The sequence below is a fragment of the Homalodisca vitripennis genome, chromosome 2 (genome assembly GCF_021130785.1).
Source record: "Homalodisca vitripennis isolate AUS2020 chromosome 2, UT_GWSS_2.1, whole genome shotgun sequence".
NCBI classification, from domain to species: Eukaryota; Metazoa; Arthropoda; class Insecta; order Hemiptera; family Cicadellidae; genus Homalodisca; species Homalodisca vitripennis.
Window position 1 is genome coordinate 201184313 of NC_060208.1, and position 22520 is coordinate 201206832.

The window sequence follows — 22520 nt, forward strand, 5'->3', positions numbered from 1 at the left end:
AAGACGATAGCGTCATATTATCAAAATCTGGCAGCCCATGAAGAAGATGCCATATTTATCGACTCATCCACTCTACTTGCCTTTTTAAGGTGATGTTCATTGCTGGCTCTGTTATCTCAATACTAATATTGCTTCGCCCTAATATTCACGTATAAGGTCTTATATACCACTAAGAAAATCGGTTTCGCCACGCAAATAACGTAGCTAAGTAATAAGTGAAATAATTCTTGCTATAGCCGTGCATCTTGGTTGGAACTACGCGGCAAAGAATTAGGATGACGTCAATAATAGATATTAAAAGTATCACGAAACCATTTTTGAGTTAATAGGTTTTTAAATTCAAAAACCAGAGGATTGGTACCCTAAACTCAGAGAGTGAAATGACTTCGTATACAAAATCTATCACGAGCAATAGATTTCTATGCAAAATTGCATGGCATTTTGTTCCTCCGATTACAGTATTGCATTTGGAACGCGTAAGGCCACTGCAGCAGAGTCCTGAACGGTTTCTATGTTCTACTTAGTTTACGATGTTTCAGCAGTTTCTAACATTTACCATGAAATACCAAACAGCAAGAATCTTATAATGTAAGATTACAACCGAATAAGTATATTAATATAACAGCTGACATGGCTCATGGACAACCCACTGTATTTTATTCTGTAGTTCTAGAAATTCTAGTCACGTTTCTGAAATTTTAAATGCCCAAATAATGAAGCTTGAAATTGGAACTTGAACTATTTTCCAGTGAACACTTAATAAATAAAGATATTACCCGAGTTTTTCCGGGCAATTTCCTGCTTAGTAACAGGCACGTGCTTTTTAAATGGCATACCAAGCAGACTTGAGATAACTTACATGAATGCGATCGAGAGATATTCCCTTCTCTTAGACCAAATTTGAATATTTGGTCTTTAAATTTACAGAACAGCGTTTCGGGGCGTTGATGCCAGGGACTGAAACACTTTTTATGAGCACCGATGGAATTACTTCTGTATACGACATTTCATGAATTTGATTGAATAGGTTCAGAGACTCTACCAATACTTGGCACTATTTAGGCCAGTGCTGAGGAACCCTAAAGTCAGAGTGCATTGTTTGTTAGTGAAAGCACTTATGATGGAGTCCTACCAAAATAATTCATTTAACAATAATAATAACAGAAGTAGGCACATTTGAAGTACACACACATTGCACATTTTCATTAACACAAATACTCAAACTACCTCTTCTTGAATTTTTACGTTTAGGATTAATCTACATATGTCCTTGCTTTCTGATCACTGTCGCTACTATATTTCCCTGGTTCAATTCGTACCCCTCATCAGAGCAAAAATAGACAAGCTTCCCCTGGATGGTTTTCAAAAATATCTTACTTTTGTAACTGGCGCATGCTTTTTGATTCAATAATATATGCAATGGTCTCTCTCTCTCGTTTCATTAAATTGTAGTTGATAAAGAAATGGCTCGTTGAGTCATGTTAGTTTCTGGTTTCTCTTTCATCCTCTAATAATATATTAAACATGCCACAATGTCAAAAGAACCTATGCCTCGAGTACCTAATTTACACACATTCACGATCTTGTTAATTATTTAAAAATTTTAACAATGATTAATCATAAAATAAATAAATAATCCTTTATTTACAAGCGTTTCTCAATTACAAACTGGTTTTCAGGAAAACCCAAGTCAAGTTTTAATTTCTAACTGCGCCTTTTACATTCTTTTTAAAACGGTTAATGGAAAGGGACTTCTGGAAAACATTCAGTTTTTTTTACTTCTGGAAGTCATTATACAATGTTGGTCTAAAATAGGGAAAACCTTTTCGGCCTAACTCAAGCGTCACTGTATGGAATTCAAGTTCCGGTCGCGGCTGACACGCTGCGAGACCTCATCCCGATACCTCAGTCTCTCACTCCCTGAGTAGGAGGACTTTGTGAGTTATGCAGGTTGGCAACAGCTTGCAGAAGTCACCCATGCGAAGCATGTTAACAGCATCACAATATAAAACTACCTCATGATCATTTCATCTAAGAGAGAGAACACATACCTCAGCGTTGTGTTTTGGAGTTTTTTAATTCTCTGAGCGTCGTGCATCGCGATACTGTTCCCATAGGCAGGGTAACAATAATATAAAACTGATAAGACCGAAGACTGCATGAGCTGAAGTTTTATAGGGTCAGGCAACAAACCTCTAAACTGATACAAACCCCTCAGCCTGCCAATGGTGCGTTGGATATTATAAGGACGCGTGGTCTGCAGAAGATAGGTCACTATCTAAACCGACACAAACCCCTCAGCCTGCCAATGGTGCGTTGGATATTATAAGACGCGTGGTCTGCAGAAGATAGGTCACTATCTAAACCGACACAAACCCCTCAGCCTGCCAATGGTGCGTTGGATATTATAAGACGCGTTGTCTGCAGGAGAGAGGTCACTATCTAAACCGATACAAACCCCTCAGCTGCCAATGGTGCGTTGGATATTATAAGACGCGTGGTCTGCAGGAGAGAGGTCACTATCTAAACCGATACTTGGTGCGTTGGATATTATAAGACGCGTGGTCTGCAGAAGATAGGTCACTATCTAAACCGACACAAACCTCTCAGCCTGCCAATGGTGCGTTGGATATTATAAGACGCGTGGTCTGCAGGAGAGAGGTCACTATCTAAACCGATACAAACCCCTCAGCCTGCCAATGGTGCGTTGGATATTATAAGACGCGTGGTCTGCAGAAGATAGGTCACTATCTAAACCGATACAAACCCTCAGCCTGCCAATGGTGCGTTGGATATTATATATAAGACGCGTAGTCTGCAGAAGAGAGGTTACTATCTAAACCGATACAAACCCCTCAGCTTGCCAATGGTGCGTTGGATATTATAAGACGAGTGGTCTGCAGAAGATAGGTCACTATCTAGACCGATACAAACCCATAAGCCTGCCAATGGTGCGTTGGATATTATAAGACGCGTGGTCTGCAGAAGATAGGTCACTATCTAAACCGATACAAACCCCTCAGCCTGCCAATGGTGCGTTGGATATTATAAGACGCGTGGTCTGCAGAAGATAGGTCACTATCTAAACCGATACAAACCCCTCAGCCTGCCAATGGTGCGTTGGATATTATATATAAGACGCGTAGTCTGCAGAAGAGAGGTTACTATCTAAACCGATACAAAACCCCTCAGCCTGCCAATGGTGCATTGGATATTATAAGACGCGTGGTCTGCAGAAGTTAGGTCACTATCTAGACCGATACAAACCCATCAGCCTGCCAATGGTGCGTTGGATATTATAAGACGCGTGGTCTTCAGAAGATAGGTCACTATCTAAACCGATGCAAACCCCTCAGCCTGCCATGGTGCGTTGGATATTATAAGACGCGTGGTCTGCAGAAGATAGGTCACTATCTAAACCGACACAAACCCCTCAGCCTGCCAATGGTGCGTTGGATATTATATATAAGACGCGTGGTCTGCAGAAGAGAGATTACTATCTAAACCGATACAAAACCCCTCAGCCTGCCAATGGGTGCGTTGGATATTATAAGACGCGTGGTCTGCAGAAGATAGGTCACTATCTAAACCGATGCAAACCCCTCAGCCTGCCAAATGGTGCGTTGGATATTATAAGACGCGTGGTCTGCAGGAGAGAGGTCACTATCTAAACCGATAACAAACCCCTCAGCCTGCCAATGGTGCGTTGGATATTTATATATAAGACGCGTGGTCTGCAGAAGATAGGTCACTATCTATACCGATACAAACCCCTCAGCCTGCCAATGGTGCGTTGGATATTATAAGACGCGTGGTCTGCAGAAGATAGGTCACTATCTCGACCGATACAAACACCTTAGCCTGCCAATGGTGTGCGTTGGATATTATAAGACGCGTGGTCTGCAGAAGATAGGTCACTATCTAGACCGATGCAAACCCCCTCAGCCTGCCAATGGTGCGTTGGATATTATTAGACGCGTGGTCTGCAGAAGATAGGTCACTATCTAAAACCGATACAAACCCCTCAGCCTGCCAATGGTGCATTGGATATTATAAGACGCGTGGTCTGCAGAAGAATAGGTCACTATCTAAACCGATACGAACCCCTCAGCCTGCCAATGGTGCGTTGGATATTATATATAAGACGCGTGGTCTGCAGAAGAGAGGTTACTATCTAGACCGATACAAACCCCTCAGCCTGCCAATGGTGCGTTGGATATTATAAGACGCGTGGTCTGCAGAAGATAGGTCACTATCTAAAAAACCGATACAAACCCCTCAGCCTGCCAATGGTGCATTGGATATTATAAGACGCGTGGTCTGCAGAAGATAGGTCATTATCTAAACCGATACTTGGTGCGTTGGATATTATATATAAGACGCGTGGTCTGCAGAAGAGAGGTTTACTATCTAGACCGATAAAAACCCCTCAGCCTGCCAATGGTGCGTTGGATATTATAAGACGCGTGGTCTGCAGAAGAGAGGTCCTCTATCTAAACCGACTCCAAGAGTTTTGACCTTACCACAAATTGATAGGCTCTCGCCATCGAAAGTGACTTCTAAACCACTCTGACTGAGGACCTGCATGTGATTTTGTGGTGCTATATGTATCACAGAACACTTCCCTATGTTTAGTTTGAGGCAATTTTCCAATTTTCGGAGGACCAAGACAAGATCTGTTCAAGGTCAGTGTTAATTTGGAAAATGACACTCTGAAAGAACTCAAAATCATAGGACAAGTGCAGTTGACAATTATATATATATCCAGAAAACTCCAAATAGTTTTGAGTAGTTGCTGGTACAATGTATAGTAAAAGTTAGGTAATACTCTTGTCATTGCTGCGTAATATACACTACTACTACTTGAAACTCTTGGGGTTTTCCGTTTCCATGGGAATTCCGGAATCTATATAGGTTATATTTTCAACATTTCAATATTCCCAACTTATGTTTCTGTAACAATCTAATTTGGAATATTGAGCACATTTTTTAATAGACAAATCCCACGAAGAGTATTTCATTTTTAATTATACAGTGTGAGTTAAAGTATGGATACACTTTGTTGATGGATAAAGATGGTTAGATGGAACTCGGGACACTTTTCTGAGAAATAGAAGTGAACGTTTTAGTCACTGTTCCCCAGAATGGGATGTCGGGGAGCGTCTCAATATGTTTAAATGCAAGAACCCATTAAGTGACACCTCATTTGAAAGGTCTTTGACAAAAAATTTTGTCTGTCCAGTATATTGAAATTTTTACATTACATGTAAGAAATAAAACACATTGGGCCAAACTTTGGTTAAGTATAACTAAGTTAATAAATAATCTGAAAATCTCCCCATTCGTCCTAATAATATAGGAGGATTGTGTTTCCTCCATATGGAATGAAATATTTTTAATTGTGGGACAAGATGATTGAAAAAGGATCGCATTCGTTCTTATAGATTAGATTATTATGTGGAGTACCACAATTGTTAAATGTCTGCTGAAATCAAAAATAGATCCTTCATAATCGGGAATCATTCAAGAAAATAGTAACTGATACTTTTAGAAATTTAATTGTTATTCTCCTGTAAATAACCTTTTTTATAAATCATCCAAAAAGATAAAAAGAGCCTGTAGAGCTCATAAAATATTTTCTAAACACTGAAGATGTGTTGACGAGACAGTCGGTCTTAAACCGGTTACCTAACATTACCCAATTTAATTTTGTATTAAGTACACAAGGTCCAGAGGTTTTACGAGTTTTAGAATCACCTTCGTTATATCTGAGTGATATCTGATGCTCAACTAATAGAAATGGGTTTTACGTTATAAGCAGTAACTATAAAAATATAATCAATCAGCTAATGTTAGTATAATGCAAAATTTCAGCTCTCTACAAAAGTTTACGAATAATGAAAGAATTGAGGAAAATTTAATCATTCAGAGAAGTATAAAATCTAAAAGATTAAAAAAACCTGCTTGATTTACTACTAGAATTAAGTTCTTGCTGGTAAGTCATTGTTAAACAAAACAACGAAGTAAAGTAACAAGATTCGGATCCGCGACCTAATTGTTGAAAGAATAAGAGCCCTCCATAAATAAAACTAATTAAACAGCTAATTATCTCCCAAACAATTACTGCTTGTCTAATTAGCCGCATCACTCATTCTGTTCAATTAGAGCATTTTTACAAACAAATTATATTTCAAATACACCGAATTATTTTATTTCAGTGTAACTACATTGTTTCTACTTCCGGTTGTGAATGTTCTACTTCCAAAGATACTATTTAAACTCTATACAGAGTTCAATTAATATTGAAAATATGATCAGAAATTAAAATGATAGATTATGCGTTACCAGTACATACATATGCACTATAAATTCATTTAAATGTTAATAACTTATACATAAAACATATAGAAATGTTCAATTTATACCAATAAACGTAATCTAATCTGTACAGTTACCATCACTTTAAAGTATAATAATATGAGAATTAGTAGGACATCTTATTAATTTACAAATATATTAATCGAATGTTTTATAGAATGTCACATTGAAATTTATAGTGACGAGTAAGAATATTATTTTGAGAATTATTTGTTCGACAACGAGAACTAGTATAGGTTAAACACTACTCGGTTAAGTTTATATATGTATTAATATAATATTAATTATATGTATATATATATATATATATATATATATATATATATATATATATATAATATTTTTGGCGTCCAAAATAGACTTACATAAAATCTCATTCATAAAACTTCTCTGATTACTTCGGAGTATAAAAAAGCAAAATCAGATTTCCTGAGAAGGCTACTACATTCAATTTTAACGTAATCAATATTTTCATATAAACATTATTTTCAAGTTATTGGCTGATCGCTAGCGAAGCTTATCACTTGAGTGGCTGGTTAAGATTTCATTTCTGTCTGACTGTCCACATAATATCTCGAGAACAAACTAACTATAGGCTTTAAATTTTGCATGAAGGTGTATTTCTACATAAGTCAGATCTTTTTCAATGGTGCGTGTGTATGCAGCGCTGTGGGATATGGCGGAGCGTTAGTCACAACACTTTCACATTTGTCTTATGAGTAACCTTGATTGCAACGAGAAAATCGCAGAATTAATCTATTTTATGCTTATGCCATTTAAACGTGTCACAATAACGCGTTAGCCATTAGAAACATCTGTAAAATTAAAATGTGTCATTATGCAACCTTTTACGTGACTAACTATACTAATTACAAAATATCAATATAGTGTAATTAATATACTCTTAATATTTTAATTCTGAAAACGTCATACAAGAAATAACGGTATATTACGAAAGTAAATTTCTAGAAAAAAAATCATTACAACTTAAATGTTACGATTTCGTTTCTAAATAAATGAAGTTTGGAGTTTTTGAAAAGATATTTTACTATGTTCAGGTGGATTAGTTGTAGCGGTGCCTTCGACGAAGGGGTTTGCCCTAAATCTGACTAAGTGAAGGGCATTTTCTCGTCACAACAGACAAATTTAAAATTAAGATAATTAAAACTCTCTCGCTCACTTTCAGAGGAGGTAAATTTACTCGCTAGATGCCTGCAATGGTGCAAAGGGGATATCGAGATATGACGTAGAAGGGTCGGTGTAGACATTCATCTGTACATTGATTCGATAAAATAGGATCCATTAACCCCAGTAGTTCTGGCAGTCATTTCTCCGTTCCCGTTTTTTTTTTTTTTTTTTTTTTTTTTTTTTTTTTTTTTTTTTTTTTTTTTCATACGCTTTAGCATTTCTGCTGGTGCATTTTCGATTTCGACAGAAGCATATCTTCAAATACAAAGACACTTTCTCAGAAAGTTTCATCTCTAGAAATATTTCTAGAGAACGTGTTCATCTTTTCAGCTTTCTCTTACTTCCCGCCCTGCCATAGTCCTCGTAGACGTCTCCTGTAGAATTAATACTCTTTCAGGACTTAAGATTGAAAATCCACCCCAAAAAATCAAGTCCATAACGAGATATGGGTGAAGCTCCCAAACAGCACATGGTAATGGTTCTTGAATTGAATCTTACAAGAATAGTCCTTAAACCATTTCGTTCTGTAGTAGACTAACTTCGGTAGTAGAATTTCTCAGAAAGGGGACAATGAGTGTAAAAGGTTAAACGTTCCTAGTAAAATTGACCACAGTATATTCAGGGTTTTACGCAAGGCCAGAAAGTCCACCCACCAGCTGCACTCTCTAGTGCGGGAGTGGAGTGAACTGAAGGAGTCAGTATTATGACTACGTTGTAAAAACGTTCCAACAATCATAAATACACGCTATAAGACTCATCTTGGAGAAATCATCCTATGCGTCAATAACCCCAACAGTTATTGTATATGCAAAACAGATTTCCTTTCTAATTAAAGTGATTTTGATGAGTGAAATTCAACTTTTCATCGTGATAACTAATCTACTTGATTTGGAAATCCCTTAAATTCTAAAATATTTCATCATTTGTTTCAATATAACTGATAACCATACTATATGTTTTAATACTTTGTAAATAAAAGTCTGACTATATCACAAATTATACCAAAAACTACTAAAACCGTGTAAAATTTAAAAGGTTTTTTTTATTTATTATTGTTCTTCTTATAGAGTTCAAAAGTTGTAAAACATTAACTTGATTTGATTATTTGAAATATTTGCTCTAAATATTAATTCTAAAAGCTTACTAATCTTCTCAAATCATTGTCTCCCATTAAAATTAATAAACACGAATTTCTATACAACAAAAGTCGGTAATATCAGTAAAAACGTATAAAAACTAAATATCCGTGATTGCTTTATGTCGCTGCCACTCCTAATGTATTAATGTCTTTGTTGATTATTGTAAAATTCGGATACATTTTCAACTCCCCTGAAATAAATAGAAATAAATTATGATAAGTTATTCAATCCTAAAGGAAATTTCATCAACTCTTTTCTTCACTGCCACCGCTATTGATCTTCGTGGAATTTTTTGAACTTGTGACATTCATTGCTGAGCGAAAGCTATACCTATCAATCGAGAGGCTGGACAAATGCCTGCCTGTCTATCTATTAGTTTGACTGTCCTGCGCGGTATCTCGAACATGAAAAGACCTATAGACTTGAAGTTTTGCAAAAACAAAACGCAGGCAAGGATTGTTTCTATGATAGTACGTGTCCAACCATGGAATTTGACTGAGCGTCATTGTAGAGTCTATCATTCAGTAGGCCGACATAATTTCTTGATTTTTATCTACCGGGGACATGTAAAATGTTCTTTTCTGTATGAATGTCCGTCAGTCTATCTATAGATTATACCGAGAACGAAATGAGCTGCAGACTTGATATGTTGCAAGAGCTGTAGACTTGATATGTTGCAAGAGCTGTAGACTTGATATGTTGCAAGAGCTGTAGACTTGATATGTTGCAAGAGCTGTAGACTTGATATGTTGCAAGAGCTGTAGACTTGATATGTTGCAAGAGCTGCAGACTTGATATGTTGCAAGAGCTGTAGACTTGATATGTTGCAAGAGCTGTAGACTTGATATGTTGCAAGAGCTGTAGACTTGATATGTTGCAAGAGCTGCAGACTTGATATGTTGCAAGAGCTGTAGACTTGATATGTTGCAAGAGCTGTAGATTTGATATGTTGCAAGAGCTGTAGACTTGATATGACTTGATAGACAATTAAAGATATTGCCACTACAGCATTTATTTATTTTTAAGGTTCTGAGACTATTTTACATTAAAAGTGGTAACTTGGGAACAACGGACCTTAATTATGCCACCAGAAGCATAGATCGTCGTATGTTCAGAGCACCAAAAGTTAATAAATCCATTTTTAAAAGATCATTTCTTTATAAGGGTCCGAGTTTTTTCAACAAATTGCCTTTCGAAGTCAAATTATCTGTAAATAGTAGAAATTTTTGTAACAAGCTTAGAACTTTATTATTTTTAAATGAAAACTGTAACTCATTTTACGAATAGTATACTACATAATTAGGTATAGGCTATATTTATATAAATTTCCAATAATGTAGGTAATGTTTTATTTCACTATTCATATGTATATAGCTTCTGTAGTCTTTAGTATATATATAAGTATAATAATTTTTTTTATTAACCATTTGCTCTTGTAAATAATATTAAGCATAGCAGTTGTGTGCAGTGAAAAGTTTCTGTTGAAACCATATCCAAGTGATAAGTGTTTAGACGCCACGGAGAGCAGCCAGGCTGATAACAACTTGTACTGTCTTTCTGGACTCAGATAACAATCATGTTTTGTATTGTTGTCCACTGACCACATTACTTGTAGAAGTGGTCAGTTAATTCCAAGTCAGTCTTATGTTTTGTACAATGTACTATTATGATGGAATAAATTCATTTATCATTCATTTATCATTTATCATATGTTGCAAGAGCTGTAGACTTGATATTTTGCAAGAGCTGTAGACTTGATATTTTGCAAGAGCTGTAGACTTGATATGTTGCAAGAGCTGTAGACTTGATATGTTGCAAGAGCTGTAGACTTGATATTTTGCAAGAGCTGTAGACTTGATATGTTGCAAGAGCTGTAGACTTGATATGTTGCAAGAGCTGTAGACTTGATATGTTGCAAGAGCTGTAGACTTGATATGTTGCAAGAGCTGTAGACTTGATATGTTGCAAGAGCTGCAGACTTGATATGTTGCAAGAGCTGCAGACTTGATATGTTGCAAGAGCTGTAGACTTGATATGTTGCAAGAGCTGTAGACTTGATATGTTGCAAGAGCTGTAGACTTGATATTTTGCAAGAGCTGTAGACTTGATATGTTGCAAGAGCTGTAGACTTGATATGTTGCAAGAGCTGTAGACTTGATATGTTGCAACAGCTGCAGACTTGATATGTTGCAAGAGCTGTAGACTTGATATGTTGCAAGAGCTGTAGACTTGATATGTTGCAAGAGCTGTAGACTTGATATGTTGCAAGAGCTGCAGACTTGATATGTTGCAAGAGCTGTAGACTTGATATGTTGCAAGAGCTGCAAACTTGATATGTTGCAAGCAACTTCAGCAAACCCTGTTATGTGACACGTAATGTGGCGTAATCATATTTTGTTATATTACATTATTTTACCGTTTTAAGTAAAGGAAGTCAGTAATAAACAAACATTTGGTCCCGCCTTTGAACTAAACTCTGCTATATTTGTTGGTAAGATAAACCAAAGGCTTTCGCCACTTTCAAACGCCTATAAGTCCAATACTAAGTGACAATAGTCGCGGTATCCTTTGAAGTTAGAACTTCCACTTTTACTAAGTTGGAGAGTCCAAATGTAGAGGAGTTTAGGATTTTCAGCAGTTTTAGACATCGTTAATTTTATTCAATATTTAAATGAGAAAGTTGATAAACATACTAACGATTATTAACTATTTAGACTTCACTATTCTTAATTCCACTCACAAGTTTTATATAAATGTAAACTAAGAATATCTGAGACCTGATATAAATACAGATTCAAATACAATTGCGTTAAGGCTTGGAAGAATAAGTAAAGTATACCACGAAAATGAAATTTTGACGCAAGAAGGCGAAGTTGGCGTTTGAATAGCTGATGTGCAGAGGGCAGGATGATCTTTTAATGGGGAGAGAAAGATCGATGTTGCCTTTCACTTCCTTATTCATTTCTTTAATGAATCAGATATCTGAGTTGAGAAGAATATTGAGAAGTAGTCTGTAGATTTCTTAGAAGCGACGAGGAACGCTTTGAATCCACGAATACCTTTGAAAAAATAAACACACTTGATGAACCAAGTTTGGTATTTCCATGGTAAATTACAATCTCATTATAATAAATAATATTTACAAACAAGTAATAATTTTCAGATCCATAATATTTATTACTGGTCTGTCCGTCTATTTAATATGGAATGGAATGCTGTAGTAACCTTGTAGATGCTTACCTTCCAAAAACACAACACCTCGACATAAGTTCTCGCACTTTGTTTCAATTTTTTTTTATTTACCTTATCACACAATTTAGTATTGCATCGTTTTGAGGTCGAGACGGGTTCGATAATTCATTATAGATTTGAATAAATTGTTTAACTCATAGAACTATATCCGTGTATTTCAATGGCACCGTGATGCAACTTGCCCAACATGAAAATGTATTACCTTCTTGAGAGTGATAGCCCATTAAAATTCTTTAGAAATTTGAAATTAGGGCCTCACAGCTATGGCAAGATCACCATCCCTAGTTATAATTTCTAGTTGTCACTCTAGTCGTCTTCCCTCGATGAAACAAGGGAAACATTTATCTCCTTGGGCAGAAAAAGGATGCTACGTCATCATTTTCATAATTCCTCAGTTATAGAGCTACTAAAGCTATCGTCCTGATTGTACATAAACATTACTATATAAAATTATCCTTTTCAACTCAAATAATTTATTAATTATATTCGTATACACAAGGGTCGATGTAACATGAACATTGCGTTTAGCTGTAGTTCTCCTTCCTTAAGAGGTGCAGCGTCTGGAATCTGACGATTCCTGGAGTCATGTTCGTCTGAAGAGATCGTACAAAGTTGACGAAAAAGAACCTCAAAACAAACTCTTTACATCGTTTCGACATCTGAGAGACCTGGATTACAGAATACAATGTAATTCAGCAGAATTGGCATTCTCATTGTCTCATCAGGTGGACAATTGAGTGGACTTCGATGTTACTGACATGATCTCTAAGCACGGTGGACCAACGGGTTTTCTACACACAACGTTCCATATTCCATCAGATTCCAGACGCTGCAGTAAGAGGAAGGTGATCTGGAGCTAAACGCAACATTCATATATTTGTATGATTCAATTTAAATTATAATATTATTACTTACATATGTTGTGCAATATCGATAAATATAAAATATACTTTTAATTTCGACGTATATAACTTTTGTCGTTGAATATTTATGTACATAATTACAACAGCACAAAGTTCGCGACCACTAGCTTACGAATGTATTTAGCAAATTCTATTGACAAATCGATAGTCATAATCGGTGTATTTGAAATTTATTATGAATGCCTCAAATCAGATCTTAAATCTAAAATATATTGCATCAATGTTCTTGGTAACACATGATATAGGATATTTATTTGCTAAGCTTTAGCGAAGCTTATCACTCGGACTGGAAAAATGTAATATCGGTCTGTTTGTCTATCTGTCTTTATGCCAGCACGATAACATGAGAGTAAACACACCTATATACTAAAATGTCTTAATTTCTATTTAGGCTTTATGGAGTTTGATGATGGTGCATGTCACTCCATGGGATCTGGTTGAGCATTAGTGGACATTTTAACATTGTTCATATCGTTTTAACAGTAATTTCCTATGTACTTTATTTTCTTAATTTTGAAAGTTCTTGATGCCATATGAGAAACGTTTTTCAAAAGTTTAATTGTTTTGCACAGTATGTTAAGTAAATTCTTGTGTCGAACATCGGCACGATATATATTCATCCTTAGTCTAAGTGATAATGTTTCTCCAATGCAGTCTTTAGGATAATGTTGAAATGATAATTTGTGAGGTACACTTTCGCTGTTACAAATCATTTGTTCTGTAATTTTTTCTGGGTAATACTGCTTTTGTAAAAGTTTGTCGATTGCAGCATGTTGCATATTCCAAAGCGTAGTTTATTGCATGGATGACATTTGTGCTCTAAACCATGATTGACGTCGTTTTTTTTATTGACTTTGGATTAACTAGTAATTTTTTTCCAAATTTGGTGGTCTTTTAGATTCATTCATGGCTGGGAAAAACATGATCTTTTTAAGAAGAAATTAAAATTATTCCCATGATGAAATTGTATTCTTTGTACATAAATGAAACATTTTTATTCGACAACTAATCCTTCCATATATCTACATAACTTCTAATTCATATTACAGTACATAAGTACAGGCAATATATGGGTACGATATCCATAACTTAATACTAGTAATTTCTAATTTACCTAGAAATATGTTATTAACTCTTCTAAATAATCTATACGGTAAAGTAAAAATGCTTTATATTTAAAATACAAATATAACTTGCATCGATTTTATGCAATTTAAAAGGGAAAGTCTTGAGATAGAAACAAAGAAAAAAGAAAAGCGAGAGAGAGAAAGACAGACAGACAGACAGAGAGAGAAAGACAGACAGACAGAGAGAGAGGGGGGGAGGGAGAGAGAGAGAGAGAGAGAGAGAGAGAGAGAGAGAGAGAGAGAGAGAGAGAGAGAGAGAGAGAGAGAGAGAGAGAGAGAGAGAGAGAGAGAGAGAGAGAGAGAGAGAGAGATGGGTGGTCGAAATGCGGGATTTCGGGGGTGGGGGAATGATGATGGTTGGAGGAAACTAAGAAACAGGGGGGCTAAAATTAGAGATTGTGTTAGAGATTTAATTGTAAAACAACTGATGGGTCCAGAACCTTATAAGAACGTGGAAAATGCATATAGAAGAGAAAAATAAATTTTATAATGGAAAATAATTATTTAAAATGTTTACTTTTATTTTATTTATATATTTTCTAAAATTAAAATATATATGTTTTGTAATTTACACATCTTGAGATGGGAAAAAATTATTCATTCCCCTAGCCAAACAGCTTTAAATACTTCTGCCCAAACACTCAAGAAAACTTTTAAGCTAATATGTTTATGAATCTGTTCGAATCAGGTCATCTTGTCTGAGATGAAATTCGTTAATTCGTTAATATTACTTTATTTTTGATCGGCTTTATCTACCAGTGAGGCGCGGTGATGTTTCGCTAAATCAAATTTTGTATAAGTCAAATTGTAAGTTTAATTGTTACAAGAAAATGACAAGACTCGGGTCAACGTTGAAAATGAGTTTGGTACAACTCTACTTTGGTACAACACTACTCGGGTTTGGTACAAGGTTGGTAATTACTTTATGCATATTTTCACGTAATGACTTCTTTACCTTTACGGAAGCTTAATTATTTATGACTCTATGAATATGGAGCTGTCAAAGGGGAAACTTTACCTATCAACTCAGGAGAATATTGAGGTTTAACAAAGTAGAAAATGTGGGTTTGCCGCGTTTATGCGCCGTTATCAAACGAGGTTTCCAGCAACGAAGAGTGCTTCGAACGGAAATGTATTATAACCGTTTGCACTACTCGTGTAGCATACTCGTTGTTCTATCATGGAATCGAAATTTTCTATTGGATCGGAGGATTATCCTTTATTTTGTCATGGAATTAAGATGTGTCATTGAGCAAAAGGTATTGTACTCTCTTTGAAATTCTATTGTGTTATATTGGTGGTGGATAATTTTCACTTCAAAATTTCAAATACAAATGGAACAACTGACGGTTAAATTATAATTAAGTCTCCAAGTTTTCTTAATGTAAACCACAAGAATTGAAATTTATTTATTTAATTGTTGTTTGATTAAATATATTCCTAAATTTCATCTTTTACAGGCGAAAAAATTAATTATGAAGTGATATATTAGACTACAACCATCATAAAGGATATTACCATATGTTTATATGTGATAACCTACTCAAAATTGTTTAACGGGTTTCAAAAAACCTTTTAGAGAAACAGACCCTAGTGAAACTAAAAATTCTGTAAAATTTGAATTTTATATCTTTATTGAATTTAAAATGGCATGATTTTTCTTTAAAAAAATCAAACAGACAGACTGAAAATTAACCAACATAAAACTACACATTATATGACGTTTCTTACTTATTTTTAATGGGCAAACTAAGGCGTGAAATTTCATAGAATAATTTATGGACACTATGTATATATATTGTGTACTTTACAACAATTTTTGTAAAATTACTTTAAATAAAATTCACTTTCATTTAAACTGTTTCAATTTTTACTAAAAAAGCTATTTTCCGTTCTTAAAAATGCCAGAACTCCAGAACTTTCAGTCTAGGTTGCTAGGATGGAAATAGATCAGACCAAATCTAAATGGCCTTATTACTTGATAACATCCTATTCGTATCCAGGCGGTTCGGCCTTTTAATATGTCTGTGTAATTGGAGTATTAATTACCGATCATCATCTTAATATCCTCTTAACCCAAATATCTATTTGAAGGTCGAAGTAAGTGACGGATAAATGAGATATTGGTGAGTTTGATAAGGTTAGGTGTGATAAGGATAACATTGATAATTTGATAATGATAAATGTGATAAGACTATTTTATATATGGGTGAGTCCGATAAATGTTGAGTGTAATAAGGAAACTGTGATAATAATGTGTGGGTTAAAGGTGGAGTGTGATAAGGGTTAGTGACGTATACGCTTGTTACTAAGACTGTTCCTTAGTACATTTTGTTACTTGAAACCACTGAGCAGAGTGCAAGAGTGTATATAGTTATATAAATGTTCAGGTCTTTCTTGTTAATATTAGGCTTCGAAACAAAAATTCCAAAATCCATCTGTTCGCAATTTACAAGATGATATGGACACCTGATGTCACCCTCCTTCAAGCCGTTAGTCATGTCCAGTCCAGTTCTGTCAAATTGAATTGAACCGGTTCAACCGGAATTCTGTTCGGTTGTTGAATCGGTTGTTTAATTGTTTGGTAATCTTTTCCACCAAAACACGCTTTTGGTGTTGTTACTACTACGAGATTTGCCCGAGTGTTCCCTCTGCTCATAAACATAGTATATCATCGTTATGATGGCAAAACTAATTAAATATTTTTACAGAATAATTAACAACACAATTAATGGTAAATGTACAAAGTCGCTCATCCGTTAAAAGCTCAACATGAAATTGTGCAATGTGTGAACTTTTCCTCTTATTTCGTAGGAGATCCAACACCTTCAGAAAAGTTATTTCTGTCGAAGAGAACATATTGTGGGATCAAGAATCGTTCAACAAATATCCCAGAAGCGGGGTCTGTTTTGGAAATCCAGGATAAATTGACAGCCCGTGACGGAAAGTTTAGCGAGCAGCCCATATTGGAAACGGAGCTCGACCTCCACGTAATCTATTTGTGAGGAACCGTTCATCACCTAAGAACTGGAACTGGAATTGGAGCGATACTCACGATCGACAGCCTGCATCTCTGTATCGATGTATCGATCGCTACAGAAGCTAGCCAAACATATCGTGTCGTAGGACTCAGTTCAACATGTGTGACCCAATAAAGTTCTTTCCATTTCCATCACCTATTTCTAACTTCACAAACACAACACGATCGGTCCTCTACAACAGTAACTTTTATTACTGACAATTCTGTAGAAAAGTCCGCCTTTTATTTCCCGTTTCCTTGAAAGCCAGTTAAATTTTATCTCACTTTCTAATGAAACTGTTATATCACTTAATGTTTAGATGGCCTATGTACTCTCTTATAATGCGTTAAGATGAAAGCTCATTTCTGTAAACTTTACGATAAATAAGTATTTATAGGTTTTTAACCTTAACTCCGCTTTAAGACAAAGACAAATTCATTTTTTGTGCATTAAATGTAACTTAATAAGTATAATTTATTGAGATTAAAATGTATTCATACCTTTAAAATATCTCATATTTAGGTATCAATGTTCTCTTTAATTAGTTTTTTCTATCTACTAACACCCGAAATTTAATTAAACCACACATATGTACCGGTATATTTTTACGAAAAAGAAACCCATATTTTATAATCATTTTTCACATTAAGAATTTTTATACTCCACTATTCTTCACCCCCTTCCATTATTTTCGATATTTATTGCAAAGAGTAAATCTACTAATACATTGTTATATGAATGACAATTAATAACACATTTTGCTGGTGACTTCTTATCTCTACCTTAAAAGGCATACATACCTGTACTGCGTTTACCTTGAAGGCCTCTAATGTCTCATTTAAGTTATTATTTTTTATATTCCTTATAACCAAGAAGAAATAAAAACTTAGATTTATTTATTTTATGTTCTTTGTATGTTAAGGGTGCATTTTTTGAAAAATTAATTATTTTATTAAGAATCTACATACTGTACACAGTTCAAGGTTTCACCACCGAATCAAAACGATTACTGATTTAAATGCCCTTCCTTGTGGATGTGTACAGTGTATGGCAAGATTAACTGTGTTAGTTTGTGCAACACAATACCGGTCACTTGTAACACGGGTTCCGAAGGTCTTCGATACAGATAACATTGCTACAAACTTCCGGATAAAGATGTGGGATGATGCCCATGTTGGAGGTCTCGAGACGAGGTTTAAATATTGATAAACAAACGTGTTTCACTTCGTTTTTAATATGAACAGCCTTTCAACTTGATTGTTTATCAAAAATATTTTAAGTCTATTCAAACTAGAAAAAAAAATATAATCTGAGATAAAATACCGTTTCATACTTTTATTCCTCTAGATGCCCTCCCATTTTGACTTCCACTAAAATTAACGCGGCTGACGATCAATGTCTCCATCGACTTCAAGAACAATCAAGTAATGTGCATATACAATGCAAAGTGGCTCTGAACTCCTGTACTATAATTACTAAGGTCGGAGACATGTTCGGGGAAAGAAACAAAAAATTGAATCAGTACAAAACTTTTAGTTTTATTCAAATCGCACCGTGCAGAATTACAATTTAACCATCCCGTTAATATAATTACAATTTTTTATCATAACTCATTTTCCAAAGTTCTATTATAATGCTGTACGAAGGTACGGTACTCAACTCTCGGGTGATTGATGCAAAGTTCCATCCCGTTAATACAATTGTAATTTGTTATCATAGTTCATTTTCCAAAGTTCTATTATAATACTGTACGAAGGTACGGTACTCAACTCTCGGGTGATTGATGCAAAGTTCCATCCCGTTAATACAATTGTAATTTGTTATCATAGTTCATTTTCCAAAGTTCTATTATAATACTGTACGAGGTACGGGTACGGTACTCACTCTCGGGTGATTGATGCAAAGTTCCATCCCGTTAATACAATTGTAATTTGTTATCATAGTTCATTTTCCAAAGTTCTATTATAATACTGTACGAAGGTACGGTACTCAACTATCGGGTGATTGATGCAAAGTTCCATCCCGTTAATACAATAAATTGTAATTTGTTATCATAGTTCATTTTCCAAAGTTCTATTATAATACTGTACGAAGGTACGGTACTCAACTATCGGGTGATTGATGCAAAGTTCCATCCCGTTAATACAATAAATTGTAATTTGTTATCATAGTTCATTTTCCAAAGTTCTATTATAATACTGTACGAAGGTACGGTACTCAACTATCGGGTGATTGATGCAAAGTTCCATCCCGTTAATACAATTGTAATTTGTTATCATAGTTCATTTTCCAAAGTTCTATTATAATACTGTACGAAGGTACGGTACTCGACTCTCGGGTGATTGATGCAAAGTTCACTCTGGGAAATCAAAACATAATCTACCAATCGCCTTCGGAATGAGGCAACTAATATGTTCGGCAACTCAAACTTCATGTTCTCGATTTGGTGCGGGTGAAAGTGGGGCGACCCGGGAAATCGATCAACAGAAATTCTCAACTCCGAACTGTCATTAGGCAAACAAACATCCTAACTACAACCTCGTTGTGCGATCAAAATTGTTCGTCATAGAATAATGTCTTCAGTATCCTGTTCAGGTCAGGACTTCCAGGACGTCTCCTTATTTTGTACTCCTCTTATGATTAAAATGAATCCAGATAAAAATATATTTGAAAAAATATCACCACAATTTATTGGAGTGTGATAATCGATTTTTAAGAATTCATTAAGACCATAAATGTTATATCGTATTACATTTATACCGTATTTAAAAATAACCTTCAAACAAAGAATACCGTATTACTCTCTACTATGACTTCATGTGTACATCTATGCTTTTGGTCTCGCCTCGATCACCATTCACAAGCTCACACCCCATTTCCTGTATTTTAGTACACTAAATGTTGTGATCTGTATTTATACGAGGAGATAAATACTTGTCCCGTAAATCATCCAATCATGATATATTTGTTCAATTAATACTGTACTTTTAATGAAGATTATTATATAGTGGTAACAGTTCACTGAAGATCGTGAAAAAAGGGTTTGCTCAGAACGTAAAAGACCATGTTTCCTCTTATATATTTATCCTCTTAAACAATACAGTGATATTTTTTTGCAAAACCTATTTATTTTTAATCTAAATGAATTTCGTGAAAAACTCTACTAAATTAATACAAAAATCTTAATTATACATAAAATAATCAACTAAGCCTATATGTAAAAAATTAAACAAATAAACATGGAGAACATAACTAGAACATAATTAGATGATGCATTATTATCATTATTGGAAACAGATTACAAGGAAAGGAAAAATCTCATTTTAAACATTAATTTTAGAAAGTACTTCTTCAATATCCTTCATAGACAATAGCCATTTTTTAAGGTGTTTGAGAAAAATATTAATTGAAATTGACTCTTTATATGCTGCAGTAACAGATTAAAAAGTTTTGGTTCTAAAAAAATAAACGTTTTTTGTAAAGAAAGTATTTGAAGGTTTTGGTACTAATAAGTCTTCTGCATTTCTTAATTTAAGTTTAAATTTATTTGTTACCTTATGGTTCTTGCTTCTCAAGAAAAATATTTTTAAAACTTTAAAAACAAACATATATCTTAAAGGAAGAATAATTCAATATAAAAAGCAAAGGGTAGGATGATTCAGTTTTCATTCTTTTCATGATTATTCTTATCAGAATATACTTTAGAGAAAACTATTAATACCTCCAGAAACTGTTTCTACGCTGTTGGTATAATCTGTCGCTTTGAGTGTATTTTTAAATCTCGTAAACGACTAGGCACCAACCACAGTAAATTGTGATATTAAGCAAGGCATAACCGAAATTTTTCCCCCGAAATACAGTAACTGTAGTTTTGTCCTCTGATTTGGGACAAGGGCAACGACCAAACGGCGACATTGTTTCATAATTAAACTCTTAAACTGTATCTTTAATGGAAACTGTCAAAGTAGATGTTATAACCTGCACCGTACTTTTCACAGTTTACTTTTTCTTAATTCACCAATCGTAATGGTCTTTTTTAAGTTAATTATTGAATATAGATAGCTTGAAAGGATTATAGGATATCGGATATTTTGCATTGCTATGTGTTACAAAATGTACAACACCATGTTTCGAGGATTGAAATCTGCCCTCTTCCTTAATTGTAGAAAACTTAATAAATAAATATGTAAGTAAAAAGTACTGCAATGGACTAACACTAAAAGAATGTTTATCTTATCTGACCGGTACACCAACTTGAAGTGAGACTGGATAAAATGAACACAGGCGTTGTCACTGCACAAATATAAAAAGCACAAATAGTACGCCACACTCGCTCCAGCGAAAGGGGAACACTAACCAGAAAATCAAAGTCGGCATTTCCTGTGGTATCGCGGCGCGTCATCAGACACGATGAGAACAAGAAGGCTATCGTTGACAGGGAGTGGTAATTTTTTTTTATGGTGTGTTGCGTGGTATGTGTATGCATTTTACTATTTGAGGTTTGTTTGAATGTTAAAGTCCGTTTAGACTTCCTAGTTAACTATTTTGTAATGTTCCATTGCGCATGCGCAGGTCTGGAACGACTACCAGCTGCAGTGGGACGAGGCGGACTACGGCGGTATCGGAGTGCTGAGACTGCCACCAGACAAGGTGTGGAAACCGGACATAGTGCTCTTCAACAAGTGAGTTCCCCAAGCGTATAATCTTATCTTTGTAGCACTAGGATCGTTCAGGGACGTGTTTCACGAAGGTCATGAGTAACACACGTTAATACACATATCAGTATTAACTGTGTGTTACAAGCACGGCCACAAGACATATCCGGCAAGTGTTTCACAGACTCGCAAGTACACGTTAACTAAATTGTTAGTAATTACGTATTCAAGTTATATTATCTTATATTTTAATATTGATTGGCCGTACTTTTTATGAAACAGCAGTACTTGTTGATAATTAACATATCAGGTGCGATGAATATGTAAAGTGTGAATTTTCCGAAACGAACCTCTACAGAGTAGGTTTAGGTTACTAATTACTAAGTAGTCACCCTTTTCATTGAAGCATTCATGGCGAGGCAAGAGTTCAACATTGCTTTAGATATCGTCTTTTCTCTGGAACCATTAGTTTTAACTATAAAGTCACAATTTCTTTCAGCTTTTAACATTTACGAAGTATATTACATACTAGATGCTCATTTAGTTTTATGAAAAGATTATACCCACTTGACCAATTTGTTGTAAGGTGCATGGTTAAAACGCCTCAATTATAACTTCCACTTCCTACTTGCATTTTAGTAAACGTTCTTCTAATAATCTCCCGTGATCAAATTCTGGTTCTCGTACAGCATCATCGAATGTCGTTAGCGTGATAACAGTTCCAGGACAATCCAAACAAAAATAAATTTCTCCTAAGTAACCAAGTCTTCAAATTGTATTTTTATTTAACAGTGATACGTCGTCTCCTATGTAATCTCTCGTTTTATATCATATTTTA

At 34.9% G+C, this 22520-nt stretch overlaps 1 protein-coding gene across 1 annotated transcript in view; it reads left to right on the top strand.

The window, feature by feature from the left end:
• Positions 1-22520, top strand: part of LOC124355251 (acetylcholine receptor subunit beta-like 1) — a 152286-nt gene that overhangs the window by 94151 nt on the left and 35615 nt on the right. The window contains exon 4 of the mRNA XM_046806297.1: positions 21600-21709. Coding sequence (XP_046662253.1) covers positions 21600-21709 — 110 coding nt within the window. The remainder of the gene's footprint in view (positions 1-21599; positions 21710-22520) is intronic.